This window comes from Pieris rapae, chromosome 12, assembly GCF_905147795.1.
Source record: "Pieris rapae chromosome 12, ilPieRapa1.1, whole genome shotgun sequence".
Classification (NCBI taxonomy): domain Eukaryota; kingdom Metazoa; phylum Arthropoda; class Insecta; order Lepidoptera; family Pieridae; genus Pieris; species Pieris rapae.
The window spans coordinates 10,010,001-10,023,217 of record NC_059520.1 but is presented as its reverse complement, the minus strand read 5'-3'; the positions used below and the strand labels follow the sequence as shown (position 1 = coordinate 10,023,217).

Genomic DNA, 13,217 nt, shown 5'->3' with positions numbered 1-13,217 from the left:
AATCGATTTCTACTGCTTCTATTAAATCAGAGCGCGTTATTTTAATAATAATAACGTAAGGTTGATAAACAACAACAAAAACAGAACCAGGCAAACTGTTGAAGATAATGTTATTCTTTATTTAGGCACTTAGAGAAGCAAAAAACGTTTATCATAACCGACATGTGGATGAAACAACCAGAAGAGTAACCTTCCATGGAACAAGTTTTGGACAATTAAAGAAGTTCGGAAATCCGATTTTGACATGATTATAAAGAGAACAGTCGTGAACACAATATGATACTTCCATATCTAGTATATGGATGCCCAACATAGATTTTTGGGTAGTAGTATTTTTATAATGACGTCATAAAATTATTTGTTGGCGATTAATTTCGACATTCAGTTTAAAAAACCCCCTACATGATTCGACCGCTGAAACGAACTGAGCGTCGCACCAACCAGTGCGAATAGCAACCCGAATTTGTGATAAACAAGTATCGTGTACTTATTTCCCGACCAAGGTATCGACTACAGACTGAGGCAAACGGCAGTCATAGGAACCAGCATCACTGATTTCTTTATTATTGATCGTCTTACTGTATCAAATGCTTAAATTTATGCACACAAATTTATTATCATATTATCCCGACCATTGCGTAGTCTAATTTATAGATTTAGCAACATTGACAAATCAAATAAATGACTAGTATACCTGTAGCTTTTGCACTAATTTGACTTCACGACGCCACTGTCCCAATATTAATTATAATAAATATGAAACTACAGACTACCAAATAGTTGTTAATATATATGCAACATTGAGAAGTAATAAAATAAACCACTAGTGGTTTGGAACGATTAAGGGATTTCAACTGATAAAACTTTTACGTTATTAATTTACTAGCTCTGTTACTTATCATTATAGGCAGCTATATCAGCGCCATTGTCCCAACATAATATTAATAAATAATCCGAGGTGTTACAACCCTAAATGTGTATTGACCTCAGCTTGCATCAATTTCTCCGAACCTTTATACACATTAATTTAATAAGTTCATACTTGGTCACTCTCCATACGCTACGCCAATGTCAACGCGCAGCAGAATTTAAACGACAATAATGTTAAGAAAACAAACACGTTTGAGTCGAATAAAGTTTTCTGTTATAAATGAGTCACGGAGGGTCTTATTTTACAACCAATCAAATTGCAATGTAAAGTGTAGCGTGCGTGACGCTAGGGGGTAAAAAGTACCTCTAGGGACAAATAAAAGTATTTCATTTTACGTCTACTGTTTTAGTGTTACTGTCTGCCATTACTGAGGTTCATACATTAGGCATATTAGATATATGATGTCATAATATTAATCAATTCGATTTTGACGAAGATGTATTTGGGTTTTTAATTTAAAAAATGGAATCGAAATAGCATTCAATATGAAAAAAACCTGTTAAGCAGAATTGTTAACTTAGCAAAAACTACCTTATGATTTGGTAATAAAGGTTATATTGGCTAAATGCTTTAGGATAATATAAGCCCCAAATAACTTAAAAGGGGGTACGTCCCCAGAGGGCAATGCAGCATTGCAAGTCCGTGTTTGTATTAAAGGGATTACAATTTGGACCTCCCTTAATAATAATGATAAATTAGAAATGAGAGGTCGGAATATATAATGATGCTGCCAATCTCAAAATAATAATAGTCCTTATGTATTTCTCTCACTTGGCGCACATAAACTGTTCGGTGCAAAATTTAAATATCATAACAAATAAAACATATTACCCAACTATACATTATACTTTTATTCATTCACATAACCGTATTTTGTCATGATTGAGTTCCGATTAGTTTTAATGACGAAATAGTCCCTTCGTTATAATCGCATTCAAGTCATTATAATGCTTACCTTAGTTAAAATATATATTTTAAACCTAAGATTGTAAACCGGGAAGATTAAGGTCTATAATTTAAGATTCTCTAGATATCCTATGAGTCCACATAGAACTTGCATAATAGTTTTTTTTTCTCCTATAATATAGTTTAAAATAGAGCGTGCTATACACAAATTATGATCTAGATTCTAGCCAACAAAATAATTAAGACTAGTAAGTATAATTTATATGTTGACATAATTTTCTACAATACTAGTAAATAGCTTAAACTAAGGTAATGTTCATTACTAGCATTGCATAATACTTGTAGAATAAAAGTTAAATATAATGTGTATTATATTCAATATGAATTTTGTTCATTGACAAGTCTTAAACATGTCAAAAGAAAAGACTTAAGCACTAATTGGCCAGTGTTAGGTGATCATTAAAGTCATGGAAATTATTGACCAACGACTACATGATAGATCCATGATATTTTTATCTCATCTTTAAACTTTATGTATAAACCGAAAACGATAGTACTCGTACAAACTATAATGCAACAATCATTCCTAATCAACTTCTCTCTTATCCTGTTTTGTATTATAAATTGTTTAGACGAATCAACTGTTTTCGCCTCGGGGTGACGGGAGGGAAGGGAGCGATAAATTTACTGAAATTATTGTGATCTCGAAAATTGTTCTAGAGAAATGATAAATGGTACCATTTTGTTACGCAATTAACTTGTTAAACGTCAGGTCTTTTCCAGTACTCTTTAGTTTTTAGCCCGGAATAAAACCACCATGGTTTCACATATACATATTATATGTATGAAATTTCTTACTTATTTAGTTATGATATGTATGTTGAATAAAATAAATCTTTCATAACTTGCTTTTATAATATATATTAACATACAATACGTGTTATGAACGATAGTGATATATTTGTGACATAGGATGGATATTATTTTCTTAACTGAAATTGGTTGCAATAATTAGTTTCAAACCACCTCAACCAGTCAACTCATCACCAGTTTTTGTTATCTTTAGATCCCTTGCTACTGTACATATATTGTAATTACTCTAACAAACTATTTTGAGAAAACATTGGTGACATTTAAGCTATATGTTTATCCTATGATTCTCTCTCTTCCTTAAATCCTCAAACTATTTGCTGTAGAATTCCTTTTATTAAGCTAAGAAATTCTGAAAATTATAGATACCTGTTTCCAAATGATTCTTAGGTCCCCCCGTTTTGTGCTGGAAAATAATTAATATTTTAAAGTTGTCTGATGTTGTAGTTATTTCTCATCAAAGTCAAATCATTTAATCCAATTACACCACCTATAATGGCACTTTTGAACGTTTAAAGAAATATAAAGATGATTCTAGTTGCCCCCTCTAAAAGTCGTGTGGAGAAGAATGGGCAAGAAACTCCACACTAACTCTTTTGAAATAGAAATTACAATATTGGTATACATTAGTTAAATAATTATATGTGAAGACAATGTACTACTAGAATAAAACTACTCAACAATCGATATCATAAATTATAAAATTCATATTTTAAATATTTCATACTTTGGCTTTATGCACATAGGCTATGAGAACTTGGAGAAAATGATTGTGGTTGGTTAAACAAAAGACAGACCCGGTCGGTCAACAACCAGAAGAACGATCAACTAACTCATCATCCTCAAAACTGTACACTGTAATAAGAGAGGCGCTAGACAGAAACCGGTGGAAACAGAGTCCGCGTAGATGTTTCTTTGCTGACCACAACACCGAGACATGAACTATCGCCTGAAGAAAGAGTTTATAACACAAATATTTTTATCAAAATCAGCTCAGCAATCAATCAACATATCGGCATAATCGGCATATAACAATACGATAAACAACAACCAATACTTTCATTAAAAAAAAAAATGATTCAAATTAAAACTACGTCTGTCCCTTTCAATAACCAAATCATAAATCTCTCAGATATCGTTCGACATTACTCAAACAGTGTATGCCCCCGAGGTGGCCATTAAGAAATACAAGCGAACACGTTTCGTATAGTTCCCCTCACAGTATGCACAAAACTTCTTCATCGTACTCTGCATTCAAATTACCTTAGGGAATATCCCGGTAACGTGGATGTAAAGAATTCCATCAGATTTTGATAATTGTTTCGTTATAATTTTTATATTATTTTACTAGGATATAGTTGCTTTTATTATATTTCATATACCTCACTTCTTGCATTATTCAAATTCCGCTTATAATAAATTATTATTATTTGTCTTTTGGATGTCCCTTGTACATTTTAAACAGGTCAAATCATTAACAATCGTAAGTTGGTCCATTGAAATGTTACAATTTTAGGGCCAAACTGAACATTTGTTAGAGGACGCAATTATATTTGTGGGACATGTAGGGAGGTCAATACAAGCTCCAGCCTCCTCCATCTTGGTAAAAGGGGTGAAGTGTTGCCAATTTCATAAAATAAAGACCTGTTTACCATAGAGGTAGGCAGAGAACTCAGACCTCTACGATACAGACAAACTCTGCCTATTCCAGTGTTACATACACCTTTCCAATTTATCTTTATTTCCGACGACGTCTGCTATCTCTAATTAAACTCCATCTTTATGCCCAACACGTTTTGTCTGAGTTGTAAAAAAATATTTGTATATCTAGTATATGTAAGTCCACGTCGGGATACGCCATGTAAACCTTGTATTAAGTTATTTAGTTTTGTTTCAAGACGTGCTCTTAGCGCTTCAATTGTTATGAGCTACAAAGGAATATGATTATTTTATGTTCATACGGGATCTTACAAATTAAACGAATTATGTATGTATGAAGTCTTGTAACCCCCTAATGGGGAATTGAGCAGACATGTTTTCTTTTGTTCTTATGTATGTAATCTTCTAAATCTAAATCTATAAAGAATGTAATCTTCCGTTTTGACACATCTTCATCCTTAAGACATCTTAAAGGTCTTAAACACAAACTGAGGGTCAACAGTCGCACATTTACGCTCGAATCCTAATAATTGGGTCCACAATCTGAGTCAGACCGTGACAATCGACGGATCTCCTATCTGCATCCCAATAACCAAACGACAACGACCCTACGAAGACAATCCATTTTTGGCTACGGATAGAATGCAATCTCTTCGCTCTTTACATCACTACATATTATAAATCAAAGTCGCTTTCTCTGTCCCTATGCCCCTTTGTATGCTTAAATCTTTGAAACAACGCAACGGATTTCGATGCTGTTTTTTAATAGATAGAGTGATTCAAGAGGAAGGTTTATATGTATAATAACATCCATTAAATAGTGGAGAATTACTGTAATTTTTGAGGTTTCTAATGTGATATCGTAAATAATTAAATTTTTTCCGCTTACATTACAAACGCAGACTGAACCCTACGAGTTTTATCAAAATAATGTAATAATGTACACATTGAAAAGGTCTAGAGAAAAGTTCATGATGGTATATGTCTATCTCTTATGGATAACCCACAATAACTTTTCTTTGTCTTATTTTTATATACAACGTTCACAGATTTTCTGCAGTGTATTTAGTATCAGCTTTGCACCCGTGCGAAGCCGGGGCGGGTCGCTAGTAATTAATATAAACCAAATAAAGTAAATAAAACCGTACAAATAATATTAAAATATACTTGTCTATGTTTAAGACATATCAAATAGCTTTCTAATAATTATAAACTGCTGTAAGTTAAAATGGGATATATTATAATAGATGGCACAGTTGAACTGTCATTTTCATACAAAATTCTATTCACATACATCGATCTGACCTACCATGGATAGCTTGTATCGACAGATGACTATTACAATCCGTCGATTGGCACACTTAACAATATTTGGATTAAGATCTCAAACGGTCAAAATGGATTGAGATAGGTTATTGGGTTTGGGCGTTAGCGTATTGGCTAATACCTTGCTAGGGAGTTACCATAACACAAGCTATTTTCAGTTTAAAAAAATAAAGTTCAGTTTTTAGATCATTATTTTAATTATTTTATAAATGCTAATATATTAAATAATCAAATAACATACTAATGCCCCGCGGTTTCACTCGAGTAGCTACCAATCTCGTGGTAGTGGAAAGTCCACTAAGTCGGACTATAGGTATATTTTTTCTATCTTAAAAGTTTTATTTTACTTAGTTTTCTTAGTATTTAATTATTTCCTTTTAGATTATTACATACAAACATTCATAATCCAAAAAATACACAGATTTTACTTTACAACGAAAACATTCTAATAAATTCATAAAATCGTAACATCATTTACGTAAAATGTCCGACTTTAGCAAATTTAAAAAAGACTCTACAGGTATTCGAAAATTCTTGATTTCAAGTGAAATGAAAGAATTTTTTGATCAGTCCAGGAATTTTAAGCTTGATTATTATAAATTGTTAAAAATAAAAACAAAAATTTAAAATGCAATGCTTCTCCTATAATATAAAATTAAATTTATTTGTCTTAGAAGCATTTGATAAATCAAAAAAAAAAATCATGTTTTGGAGTGCCCACATATTGCCCATGCCTGATAAGCCGAAAGCATGTAGAACGAATATCAAAACTAATCACGCTAATCACTGACGTTTTGTTAAGACCGTATAATAAAATATAATTTTAAATCATTTCAATTAAATAATTTAAAATTATATTTCCAGTTAAAATTATATGCAAACATTCAGTGATAATAATGATTGTAAGGCAATTAATTCTCAAATGGGGTACTTTTTACTGTTCCTAGGGTCATTAAACTAAATATATTAGAAAGGGTTCTGAACTGATCAAGCGTTTATACAATGTTTTTATTTCCACGATTCGGGGAGGGCCACGGTTAAAATCCAAATCATTTAGGAACCCTACCATAAAAACCATTGAATAACATTGCCTTGTTAATTTTCATTATTCAGGGGTGATTTTATCTTAAAATAGATTATATACAGTAATCCTGTAACTTTTGGTACCCATATAGCGTGTTAACGATAACGCGATTTCCGTTCCCGATATAACGCGGAGACCTCTCAAGTTATTTTTGTGAATTTTATTGTTTTGTCTACCTTTGAACTTGTTTGGATTGTGTTATAAAATAAAGCTAAATTACATTCGTATACCTAGTTTTTGAATAGTAAAAAAACGGTTTTACGTGAATACTTCTACATAGCGATTTCCTATAACGCGGTTAACCGGACCGCGTTAAAGCAAATCAAAACTGTACTGTAATTAGCGTCGTATATGAATCTAACGCATAGCATCGCTTCGGACAAATTCGCTGTTGGCTATTTCAATTTTAATTATATTCTTCATTTCACATTGTGGTCTTGTTAATATATTAAAACGTTATCTGTGTATAAATGAACTTAAGACAAAAGTGTTAAAATTAATTACTCTTAGGCACCATAGCATTTCTTACTTTCTAAAGCTCGAGCTCACAGTGTGTATTTAATTTTTTTAACCAAAACGCAAGTAATTACTTAAAAACGCAACTCGGGTGAGCTGAGTGCAAATATAAAGAGCGGGGTACTTCAGACCCGGCGCCGCAACGCGAGGGTTGAATTATTACGAATAAAACCTAGTAGACGTTTGAACCTGAACATTTTCAAGAGGTTATTCTGTCCAGAATTCAATACTTCTTTAAAATCTATTTCATTGGTATAATGAATAGATTACAATCAGTTTTGAATTAAGACCTTAGCTGTTTTATGTTAGTCGTAACGTTTTTTATTCCATGCCTTTTTAATAGAAATATAACTGCTTTATTACAGATTATATCCAAATGTAGTTTTAGTAACAGTTATTTCATAGTTGCTAGCTTAGTTAGGAAACAAAACAAACAAAAATAACTAAAAACAACTTTTTTTGTATGTAACATGAGGCCGATGTTAAGTGATACTGCCGCCCATTAAAAGGCCGGTAACATATTTTTAACTAATATTTTAAACTTTGAAACGGCACCAATCTTACTTATATTAATCACTAAGCTATGGAAGTATAGTGGTTTTTAATTTTTTTTTTTATCATTAAATTCATTTTAGCCTCGCGACTCACAAACGGCGTCACTTGATGCTTTCAAGGGTAGAATAAATTTTTTTTTTTTTTAAGAACAGGGGGAAAACGGGCAAGAGGTTCACCTGATGTTAAGTGATACCGCCGCCCATGGCGACCATACAAATTACACCTAACAAGATTTACACTTTCTACTCTGCTGTTACTGTGCACTATATAATATAAAAGATAATATTGTTAGGAAACCGGCTTGTCTAAGATCCAAAAATTAGTTGGCGTGTGGCAGGAAAATGAAAATCATCATGAAACAGATACAGAAATCTGAAACCCGGACCTTTAAAAGGTGCAGCGCCACTATTTATTTTCAAATGGTAAATATAGTATTCTATGTCACTGAATTGAGAGAAGGAAGCTTGTTTTATATAATTCCTTAACAAGAGATAATGGGCAATACAAACAACATATTGATAAAAGCTTTATAACTAAACAGCTTGAATAAATCCTAGCTTCTTATAAAAAATCAGCTCCCACCGTTTCAGCTTTGCGATTGGGGCATCTTTGTCCACATGTTTACTACGTTTGTACTTTCTGAGAAAATTACTATCAACTTTCACACGTTGGTCACAATCACGGGTCACGCCCACTCCATTGACTGTCACAACGGCCATGTCATCATGCATTCGTGACCTTGGATAGAACATCCACCGCTTTGAGCCAAGCCCGTCGCTCTTAAGTATCTCCTGTATTCTGTCTTGGCGTTTTTTTGTGGCTAGGTATTTCGTCGTACTCTTCTTATGTTTACTAGCTGAAAAATAACGTCATACGTAAGTCAGCCAAAGAATACATTGCATCAATATCCGTATGTATTGAATTGAAACAAATGAACTAAATTTAATTTAAAGCTTGAAAAAACAAAAAAAACATGATTGTGCAATAAATACCTACTTAGGTTTATTATAAAGATATTATTAATAATTATAACATGACGAGTTATATATTAAGGAAAAATATATCTATGATATATCACAAAACGATTATATAAGGAAGAATAACCTACGCGTTAGATACAAAATTCTAAAAGCGTCCAGAAAACTTGGCTCGCGCATATTTAAGTCCCGGCGACTCCCCGATCGACCATGACTTTTACTTCTTGACCGTGATCTAGACCGTGAATGAGATCTTGATGTCCGTGATTGTGATCGAGAGTGATCTGAGAGTGATGTTCTACTTCTCGAACGTGATCTGTTCGTTTCGCGTTTTGATTTAGTTTGCTTTGAACGGCTGCGTCTGGAAGAAAAGCTTTAATTATAATTTCATTTCATTTAAATTCAAAAATCATTTATTCATGTAGGGTAACATAGTTTTCACTTATGAACATCAAAAAAGAAATATACATTGAATGCTATCCATTTACTGCCAGTTCTCAAATTAAGGGAGTCGAAAGGAAGAGATGAACTGGCAATAAACTCTCCGCCACTCTTTTTAATTTCATTACTTAAAATAACCTTTTTTTCGTAGAAAGGGTTCTGCCATACATCATGGGTTTTATCTTTAGTATAATTTATCTCTCTCGTAATAATTTTTAATTTTAATAAAGTAAAAAAATATATTTAAGTATATTATTTATTTATCTTTATTGAAGTTAAAAAATGTTACCTTCTGGTGCTTTTGTCTTCATGAATAGGGCCCGCTTCGTAATAATCTCCAAAACCGTCCCCATGATCAGGAAACTGCCCCTCTGACCCCACAGGGGGATATTGGTTCGGATATGGGTATCTATATCCTTCCATTATTTGTCATCAGAATTTGTTGGTAAAGAAAATATTTTTAAAAATTTCATTTTCGAGTTAGACTCGTGGCACTGTCAAATTTGATTTTTAAATTTATGTCACTCCTTCATAGAGTTTTTGTTAAATTACTCGAATTTCGATTTAAATCATTGTTTAATTAATTATGATGATGATGCCGTAACGTTAAGACACGCCGATTATTTCACTCACTCACTAAAATTTGCTTTTATGCCGCCATATACACGATGTGGCGTAATGAGTAGAGTGGCAATAAGTGTATTTTTGATGAATTTTTAAAGCAAAAACCAGTAGGTACCATACATTCATTCATACGACTCACGTATATTGTGCATACTTAAAATTTAGTTTCATCTTATATGAAATGTTTTATCTTTGACTTTACATTATGCATTGTAAAAGTAGGATGCCCAGTAATTTTGTAATTATATATATCAAAATTTACATATTCTATATCAATAATAGTAATAAGGTATAATGTAATATAAAAAGCAAAAAAATGTCAGTGTTTCATTCAAATCCGTACAGTGGAAGTAATACGTAGATGAAATTTTTTTAACCAAGATGTAATGTAATTATGATTGATTCCAAATTTATGGCAAAATTTTAGTCGAATTTTCAAGATTCTAAATCCAATCACCAAACTCCCCAAATTAATGATTATATCGAAGAAAAGATTTACGATTCCTTATAATTGAACCCGAATGAATCTGAACGATTAACTTCACGAATAAAAAGAAAAAGAAAGATAAATTAAGAATCGATGAATGCCTAATGGCTTCCTCCATTAGGATTTTGACTTTGATTTTGCGTGGGGGAAAATTTTTAACTACTTCCCACAGGAGTTTGTTAAGTTTATGTGGACTTATAGAACAGGCAAAGACACATTATTATCGATTTTTTTATAAGTTGTGGAATAATAGAGAAAAAAAAGAGAGTACCTGTAACGTGGCAAGATGGAGTAAAAGAGGCAGGGAATGGTAAGAAACTTGTGGCGCTCCGTCGGAGTTTAGATAACTGTATTTTGACGTTATTTATATTTTTCTGGCATAAGGCTTGGTTTCACATTGATTACTGATTAGTGATTAGGAGAAAACAAATAGTAACGTGATTAGAAGCGTGTTATATTTTTTGCAAGAGTACGTACCGTGCGCCCTCCCTTCCCTCTCAGTCGCAGCGTGCCTGCAAATAAGAGTGGACAGGCGGCAGACACTTGGGTCAACCTGAGAGCAAAGTAATATTCACTTGTATCTTCACCAGCCAATTCCTTAAAGAGTTGTTAGCTTACGCCATGAATGGGTCTTCTAGTAATCCAGATGGCAGTGCCTCGGGCGCGTACGAACTTACTAAGAGAAGTTAAGTTAAGTACTAATCTACTAAATATCATTTCGTGTGAAATAAATGTATTTATTTATAATTAGTTTTAAAGTGGTTTAGGTTTGAAGTTTTTACTAGTAATGTTTATTTATTATTATGTTTTTAGATTAGTTTTATATTAAATTAGTATGAATAAATTTATTTTTTAACCAAACTTTTCTAAGTCTCCCATGTTTAGCTTTCAAAATTCCTTCGGTTTCAGATAGCATAGCGTTTACATCTATTAACGATTCTTGATGTTTGTCCAAACTTGCTGATCGATAGGTATGGACAACTAAATTTACTTAACAGAGCCACTAAACAAGAATTGGAAGTGTCCAGTCCAGTGTGTGTCCAAGTAGTGACTTGGACTGCACACCTACACTAATCATCCTCAATTACTGATCAAAGTGAATACAGGCCTTAAGAACAAATTTAAAGAGATACAGAGACAACTCATATTGCATAAAAATAGTCATTATTATTTTGTATATAAATATATTCTTCTTTTTCATTGAAAAAACATATGATAACATACAGTAGATAAATAGGTACCTATAACACAAAAGTAGGTCATTTCTAGTAATTTTAATGTAATGTTTCTCTGTAGAAATCTTATTCAACTTCTCTACCAAGCAAAGCGTATCTTCACATTTTAATGTTCATGAATTTTACTTAATTTTAAATATAACTATACTTAACTACCCACTTGTGATTCTTCTTGAAATACAAGATGTCTTTCTAGCTTTTTGTGGTTAATTATTGTCTTTCTTCATTTTAAAAATAAATATGGACGAAAAAAAATAGGAGTCGGTAGATACGTACATTTCCGTATTCAACATACAAATTAAATTGTTTTGTAAACATCCAGAAAAGTAAAAAAATCTACTCCCTATTTTTAATATCATAACGTAAAATACCTTTTTATTCAAGCATCACATAACTATTAAATGTTTTTTCTTATTAATTCTGCATTGAACTGGCTTCCAGCATTGCTTACATTGTTGTCGGAAAAGTATATCAGACCTTGCAGTATGTCTGCTGTCTATGTTCCCTTTAGTTTATTTTAAACTTAGTATATTGTTGCGTGGCATCAAATAAATAAAAACCGTACTTAACTTACAAATGGATTTAAAATCAATTTACTCCTTACTTTTACTATTAAAGTGTACATAAAGCTAGAAACCTGATCAATACCCTGCTTAATACCCATACAGCGTGATGGGTATCAAGTAGTCTAACCCTCAGATGTGAAGTTTTGTTCGCAGCACTTCTGTCGAGTCATTGAGACGCGAGCGATACTTTATATGCATTAAGCTTTTAGCTAGGTTCCAAGGCCCACTAAAACTATTCAGGGGCAAAAAATCGCATTGAAGATTTGGTTTTTATTACCCATAATTAATTAACCCTGGATATTTCCTTTGGTCACAGCATCACGCATGAACGGCTGGATCTATTTCGCTAATTATTTTTTATTATGTTTGTTATTGTCAGAAAATTAGAAAATTTAAGAATTCTTAACCACCATATTAAGTAATCCTGACACTTATTACGTAAGCAAATTTATTTTTTTGGCTTTTTCACACTTTTTTTCTTTATGACGTTTGATATAACATTGACAGAATGTGTGCTGCATACATCGTCAAACGGGATGTAAGAAAAATTACTATCGTTTAAAATAAATGCCTCGATCGAAGTTATTATATTGATAAAAATACATATTAAACAATTACAGTCGCTAATTGTTTGTGGCATTAATCGCCAAAAAACATAGAAAAATTTTGTTTATCATAAGCAATAGAACAATTAACACTTTGTTTCTGAAATATATTTTTGAAGTTAATTATTCCAATTCGTAATTCATATTCATAGTTAAGACAGGACAGACAATTGATGACTTGACATGGCTTGTACGGGAGAAACAAGCGAGATTCAAGTACCTATCATATGTATATATGGTATATATATGGACTTTAGATGTTACGGAATTGATTTGCAAATCACAAGCTGAGCACAAACTTAGATACTATGTATACTAAATATTCAATGAAATAGTTGTAGCTATAACTATTCAAAATCTAAATTACCTCTTTTCACGAGGCTGATTATTAATTATTTATTTTGGAGCCGACAGGCATCGCTAGAGATGGCAAGC

General features: G+C 32.2%; 1 protein-coding gene across 1 annotated transcript; it reads right to left on the bottom strand.

Moving 5' to 3' along the window:
- Window positions 1–8,380: 8,380 nt before the first annotated feature.
- LOC110996676 (calcium homeostasis endoplasmic reticulum protein-like) lies at window positions 8,381–9,850 on the bottom strand. The gene is made up of 3 exons (XM_022264482.2): window positions 9,555–9,850; window positions 8,956–9,185; window positions 8,381–8,703 (listed from the first exon to the last, which is right to left on the bottom strand). The coding sequence occupies exons 1-3, from the start codon at window positions 9,686–9,688 to the stop codon at window positions 8,381–8,383; spliced, it is 687 nt and encodes a 228-aa protein (XP_022120174.2). The 5' UTR covers window positions 9,689–9,850.
- Window positions 9,851–13,217: the final 3,367 nt, after the last annotated feature.